The 6,817-nt window shown below is 44.5% G+C and overlaps 1 protein-coding gene across 6 annotated transcripts in view; it reads right to left on the bottom strand.

Moving 5' to 3' along the window:
• Positions 1-279: 279 nt before the first annotated feature.
• The window catches only part of Ints10 (integrator complex subunit 10), a 33,242-nt gene continuing 26,704 nt past the window's right edge, over positions 280-6,817 (bottom strand). For 2 of the 6 annotated variants that reach the window (XM_076914250.1, XM_076914253.1), the window contains 3 exons: positions 6,607-6,700; positions 3,742-3,819; positions 1,215-1,583 (listed from right to left, as the gene is read on the bottom strand). In XM_076914250.1, coding sequence (XP_076770365.1) covers positions 1,427-1,583; positions 3,742-3,819; positions 6,607-6,700 — 329 coding nt within the window. In that variant the 3' untranslated portion in view covers positions 1,215-1,426. Of the gene's footprint in view, positions 1,584-3,741; positions 3,820-4,609; positions 4,688-6,606; positions 6,701-6,817 lie in introns of all 6 variants that reach the window. The other 4 variants (XM_034520164.2, XM_034520161.2, XM_076914252.1 and 1 more) reach the window with 4 other exon arrangements.

Raw genomic sequence — 6,817 nt, 5'->3', positions numbered from 1 at the left:
GAGCTGACTCCCGCGGCAAGCAGGGCTCTGAGCAGCTGGCTGACTTGGAGTTCTGGCTAAGACATGTAGAGGATCGATCTTCGTCAAGTCATTTCTTTTCATGGGTAACATACCACAAAGCTGCCCCTCGATGAAAGGAAAGCCCTCCACTGTGCTCAAGGTGACCCCGGCATGTCACTCACATCTGAACTTGGCGTCCATTAGGAATCTAACTGTTAAATATAAGCTACTATGTGACTTTTTGTTCCTGTTTTATGAATGGAATATGGACAATAACACTCAAATCACGAAATTACTTTATTTTTCTTCCAGATTACTGTATATTTTCTAGCACTGTATTTTAAAGGTACTTGCTGGAGCCCATAAAGACTTCTCAACAGGAAATAAATGAAATAAAAAAAAAATAGAACCCCCTACTGACAGTCTAGAAATAACCATAACTGTACGGCACACTAAACTAATGTGAAGTTAGGCCCAGTTTGAACACAGTGACCTTTGAGTAACTCTATTCCAATCATGACAGTTGATTTAGCAAGAAAATTCTTTACACCTAAAATTTATGCCTCAGTAGGTTAAGATCAAAACAGACACAAGAGTGATATTTGGAAGAAATAAGAATGCCTGTTCCTTATTTTAGAAAACATCTTCAAAACAACCTAGTCTGTGGCAACACCTAGAAAACCTAACTCTAGTTGCCTTTGTGTGTGTGTGTGTCAGTCTGTCTGTCTGTCTGTATGTGTTTGCACATGTGCATCCTTGCTCACACAGCAAATACAGGGCAAGGCAGGGGTGCCAAGCAGTGCTGTATGGCTCCAAGGGCCCAGGAGAGTGCACTGAGCCACACTGACTTCCAGAGACCCCAGCAGAGAGGAGGGTCCCCTGCACTTTACTGTTACCGCTATTTCTTGTCCTGGGTTTCCAGAGACTATAGAGTACCATGCCTGCAGTGGACTTTCAGCAGGGACAGGACAGGCTCAAGTTCAATTGTGCATAAAACAAAAGGTCAAATGTTATCCTGATGTATAATACTTACCAAAGCATATCAATAAAAACACACCTGAGGCCATGGAAGACATATTCCATTATGTAAATATATCAAAAAATTCATTCCTGCAGTCAATTGTGTTGGATTTTTGCCCCCTTGCCATATGATTAGAAAAATAGAAGACAAATGTACCCTACTTGAAACTAAAAATAAGTTTTTTTTTTTAAACTTCAAAGTTTTAGGATTTTTATTTACAAAATGGATTGACTTTTGTTTTGTACAAATTAAAAAACCTGAGGTCTTAAAAATAGAAATAATTCCTACACTCTGGGGATTGCCTTTTAAGCAACTAAGGGAGTTAGAACTTGGTGTTGTCCTTCTTCGTCAGCCCCGGTCTGGCAGCGCTTGTCATGGTGGAGCCGCTGGTGGCCGGAAGATCTATCAGGTCAGTGTCTGCAGGAGCAAGATCTTCTCATTAATGCAGAAGCGGTGCAGTACCACCATCAGGTTCTCACCACAGCGTGAGACCTGGCGCTCCATGGCCAGGCGAAAGTCCTCCTTCACACCTTTGGTGATGCCTCGAGTGACTGTGTGGTGCCTGAGGTCAGCAAAAGGGAAACGGGAGACCACGGTTAAGAGCAGCACCATGACCTCGTGTTACCTGGGTAGGAATCAGCCTGCCTCACAGCTAAGTGTACTCACGCATTTAAACCAAATTAAAAAAAAAAAAAAAAAAAGCTAAAACCAGATAACCACTCCTGACCATTTTTCTCAGTCTCAATACTAGGCAGACATCCTCCCTGTTCTAGACTGGGTCATTTTACACAGCCAAATGGTAAGTGAAGTGTCACCTGCTTCGCCTCTGACCTCCTGAAGCTCACACAAAGCAGTGCCCTGGGGAGCTTTAGGTTCCACCTTCACAGGCCTCACTGTGCTGGAGATCAGGCCACAGACCAGAGAGACAACAGTAGGAAGAGGGAAGCACATCCCAGTCACCAAGGAGCTCTCAGGGAAGGCCTTCCATGACTGATAGGTGTGGAGAAGCTCAGGCCTCTCCACAGTCGCTGGGTCCCCGGGTGCAGGCCTATCTATCCCCGGGGAGCCAGGGCAGGGCAGGTCCTTTCAGTGTCGTGTCCATGCAGACTTTTGTCTGAGACAGAACTGTGTCCCAGGCTGGAAAGGAACATCACTGCCTGCGCGGTTCTGTGAAGAGGAGAGCTATCCATGTGCTTGCTCTTCTGTGGGTGGGTTACGTGGGAACAAAAGCCAAGAGGTGTCTAACTGTGCCCCAAGAGCCGTGCGTTAGGACGGGAAGGACAAACAGAACCCCAGAAATAAGGACAACAAAATCAACAGAGGAAAAGAAAAGTCCAGCAAAAGTCGGTGGACTTGACCACAAACAGAGTAGTTTTGCCTGTTAATTTGGGAATGTGACAATTTCAGACAAACAAAAGCCATCTCTGTTCCCCCCCATCCCCTGACTTTCCTCCTAGTCACGAAGTTTTCAACTAGTGAGAAAACTGAGGCTGTGGCTGCCACTCTAAGTGCTGTGCTTCTAAAACACATTATTATGTAGAGGTGAGCAGGAGTCACAGCCCCTCAGTGCAGTAGTAAAACTGGCTGTGTTTAGACTAGAGAAAACAAACCACGGTGAACAGCCCAGACACGTTAAAGGGCTTTTAGTGAAGACAGCAGGGCCACGAGAAAACACAGTTGTGCATGGACATTTCAAGTCTGACTAGTTAACTCAGCTAGATGTCTCTGAGGGTTAAAGGTCTGGGTCCTGCTGGGCGCATTGCTTTACGGTGCCTTGAGATACTTCTAACCTGGGTCCCTGGGCTGCAACCCAGAACTGAGCCAAGTACAAGTTATAATTATCTGCAGGCTGTATGACAGAGGACAGATTCTCCCCTAATACTACAAAAGAACAATTAAGTATCTGCTTGTCATGGTCCTGTGGGATTGTTTCCACACACTAACAGCAACACAACTCAATGTATCTGCATCAGAGCCTCTATGCAAGTCTGGCTGATGTCAACTACAGTCATGCTCTACACGCAATGATGCACTGCATTGGTCCCTACAGCCTGTGTGTACAGCATGTAGGTTTGAGTATGTGCACAGTATGACGGCCAAGCAATAGCACAGTGCATGGCAGGTGTGTCCCTGGTGTCAAGTGGCACACGGATATAGCTAGGTCTTATGGCTTAAGAACAGGAAAATCCAGCCAAATAAAGGGATCATTTTAGCTTACTAAATATTGCCAGTTCAGAAAGCAGAGGTCTGAAACTTTAAGGCAGGGAGAGACTGTGAATATCTGTTTAGAGCAAAAAAAAAAAAAAAAAAAGTCCTGATCATTAATATGGAAATGTACAATAAAAGATTACTTGTGGCACATGTATGTCAAGGTCCTTAAATATTTATGACCCAAACCCTTGCATTTTATCAGAACAGAGTCGCAGCTTAGCGCTTCCTCTAATACTCACTCAGTCTAACACAGTTTTATCAAACATGTTTCCCTCCCCAGAGCCATAATGATTTTTAAATTCAACACAAACACACTGGCAACTCATGGAAAAAAAATTAAACATGTTACAATATTTACAACCAGATGGTTTGCCGAGGGATGCGGAACAAATTAAAAACAAATAAACAAAGCATGAAAAAGAGCACCGAGGGACAAAGAGCTGAAAACCATGGGCGGGAAAACATGTGACAAACAGCACACTATGAGCAGGTGTTTTTCCACTTGGTACCTGTCAGCAGTCTGTATGCTGGGCTGAAGCACAGGTAAGAATTCCTGCTGCAGTAACCCCATGGGAGGGCTAGAAGGCCTTTAAAAAACAGCAAACAGCAGCATTCAAACACCCACACCAGCTCACCCTGCACTGCAAAAACAACACTCCGGAGAAGATACACGAGACTGGAAGCAGACTGTACAGAAACTTTAACCTCCACAAGCCCCTGGCCGTGGTGTCTTCAAGGGACTGGGAGAACCTGAGGGCCCCACCGCACCCGCTGCTGGTGCCAGTCTAGAGGCGTCTTGGCTGCTGGTCCCAGGGCTCTGCCCACTTGTGATTTGATCAGTGAGGAAGAGGGAGCTGACATGGTAGTGGGGAGGGTAACATCTGAGAAGGTCTGATCAAAATCCAGCCTCCTTCACTCACTCTTCTCATGCCCACGCACCCCAGAAATACACCTGGAGACGCTGGCTAGCCATCTCTGGCCGGACTGAAGCCCTGAGCTGAAAGGCCCTTCAAAACAGGGCTCAGAAAGGGCTGGCAATGTTCTCAATAGAAAAAGGGTGAGTTTCAGATTTGGGAGAAAAACAAGGCTGGGACCCACAGTTTTGCAGAATTCTGTAATAAAGATTTAGCACATCAGCTTGTAGTCACCCCAGAGAATATCTTTTTTTTTTTCCATTTTGATGCAGTCTAATGCAACTATGGTACTGTGAATATCAGCATTCAGAAACATTTCTCTAATTAAAAAAATCAGAACAGCATATCTATATAACAAATGAAGAACTGATGCCTCCTTTTGGCCTGGCACCAAGTGCCTGATGTTTGTACTGTACCTGCTTGCATCCGAGATGCTACAACTAGGACGGACTCACAACCTTACCCCAAGGGGAGGAGAGGTACACTGCTCACAACATCTCTGCCACTCATCTGGAGGGACCACCCAAAAGGTCTGCAATGGCTTCAGAGAATTTGTTTGGAACCCAAAGGGAAAAGGAATATAGATAGTTTTATTCAAAGTCTAATCACACCTCAGTCAGTCAAAGCTGTCTTATGCAGTTTGATTCTCTTGGTGTCACTTAGGTAGATATTATCTGAAATACAGATTTCAAATTCATATTGAGACCTCAGAGAGAACATTCTACAAGGTCAGATCACTAGTTAACAATCCCTAGTCCTGTGTCCAAGCCAAGTCAACTGTGGTTTGTAGGAGGCTCATCTTCTATAGAAAGTTCAAGGAAATTTTGGTTGATCAAAGTGGGGATCCTTGGAAAGCAAGACAGATGCCTCCTTGTACAAGTAACTCTTCCAGTGACACTATCTGGGCAACTGATATGTCTTCACTTTAAATTCCAAGACCTAGGGACTATTTGCAGGTTAACACTGTTCAAACCAAGAGAATATGGGGAAAGCAGAAAGGCCCAGTATAGTGAGGCCGGAGTTCAACTGTTAAGGTTTATGGAGTCATTCCTTCACACTGCCTGAGACATTCTCTTAGTCCTCTGCAGATCGACCCTGGGTAGGGACAGTTTGGCTCTAGGACCATGTATAATATGACACTTTGAATGGTGGGTTGTTGATGAACTAAAAAAAGCCTTGCTAAGGATATGTTAGCATAATCAATTTCAGAACCTAGAAGTCACTACAGAATAGGGGTTACCTAGGTTTCCATATATACAAGCAACCTATTCTTACATGTGGGTAACAACACTTGGAACCATGCAGTTATGTCCCCCATGACTTGGTTCATAATCAAAGTAGTCAATGGACAAAGGGAGCGGCCAGTGTCTAGGACAGCTGACTAAGCAGTCTAGTCTACAAAGGTCCTCAGATGCTCCTACACATCTCCTTAGCTCCTCATGCAACATCACTTATAGGATGGGGACGGGAGCTCCCAGGCTTCTTTCTGTTCTTTAGGACAGATTCTACGGGGCCCTACTCTAGCTAAAACACAATAAAGACGGGATGCTACTATGGGCCAAATTCCTAAGTTACAGAAATCCAACATATGCACTTCTTACCTCTATCCTCCAACATCCCTAAGACTCTACGAAGACAGAGCAAAGTAAGGACTTGTGCTTTCAATAATTAAAAACTTGCTTCTGCCCAAAGTGAAGGACAAAGCAGGTTTCCAGTGGCAGTAATGCACTCTTCCCGTTCTGGGTTCAGTCTCCTGGTGTAACTCTGACACTGACGTACACACACTGAGTATGCAGGAAGTGAAGAAGGAAGAGTGCACGTGCTGCTTACAGTAGGGAGGATCTATTAGCCAAATGCAGTGCCGACCGAGGAGAGAAGCAGGACTTATGAGCTATGTAGACATCAGGAGTGGTCACTAGCTTGATGTTTTCATCTAAGGTAACCTGGGGTTTCTGTAGTAGCTTAAGGGTTCAGGGGCGTACTGGGGATGCACTTCCACGATCGTTTTGGGGGAGCAGGTGTGTTTTAGAGGCACGACAACCAGCTAGTCTGCTTTGTACTGCACAAGCAATGAGGAGGCTCAGAAAAGCTTAAGACAGTTTCTAAGGAAAAACCTGTAGATCCCCCAACCCAGTGTAATGTCAATCATAGCTACTTTCAATTAAATCACTTCATGTCTAATCAGAAATGAATACTAAATTTCAGAAAGGAAGACATGCAGAAATTTCTGGCTAGTAAAAAATTTCCAAAGCAACAAAAATATCCCAGTTTAAGCAACATTTCCCCAGCAATGTAGCTAAGAAATGCATGTCTTTAAGACACCCAGGACAAGTAGACCCTTGAAAACTGAGACCAGTTTGGAACCCTACCCATTAAATTTCTGAAAGGTACAGAAATTTACAAATAAGTCATGCAGCACATGAATGGTGAGCTTCAAAGAACAAAAGGTTATCTGCTTACTTGATGAGCATTCCTTGATTTGGTAGTAATTCCAGATGAATCTTCCCTCCTTCCTGGGTTCTTAAATAAGCAAATTCCTCCAGCATATCAATGTCTGCAGCCACATTCAGGTCAACCAGCAGGTAACATGTTGCCCTGTCCTCCCAGGTGAGGAAACAGCTCTCAGCAGACAAAGAGCCGCTTATCACCCTCTAACTAAGAACCACACAGT

The sequence above is a fragment of the Arvicanthis niloticus genome, chromosome 16, assembly GCF_011762505.2.
Source record: "Arvicanthis niloticus isolate mArvNil1 chromosome 16, mArvNil1.pat.X, whole genome shotgun sequence".
NCBI classification, from domain to species: domain Eukaryota; kingdom Metazoa; phylum Chordata; class Mammalia; order Rodentia; family Muridae; genus Arvicanthis; species Arvicanthis niloticus.
This window is presented reverse-complemented; position numbering and strand designations above follow the sequence as displayed.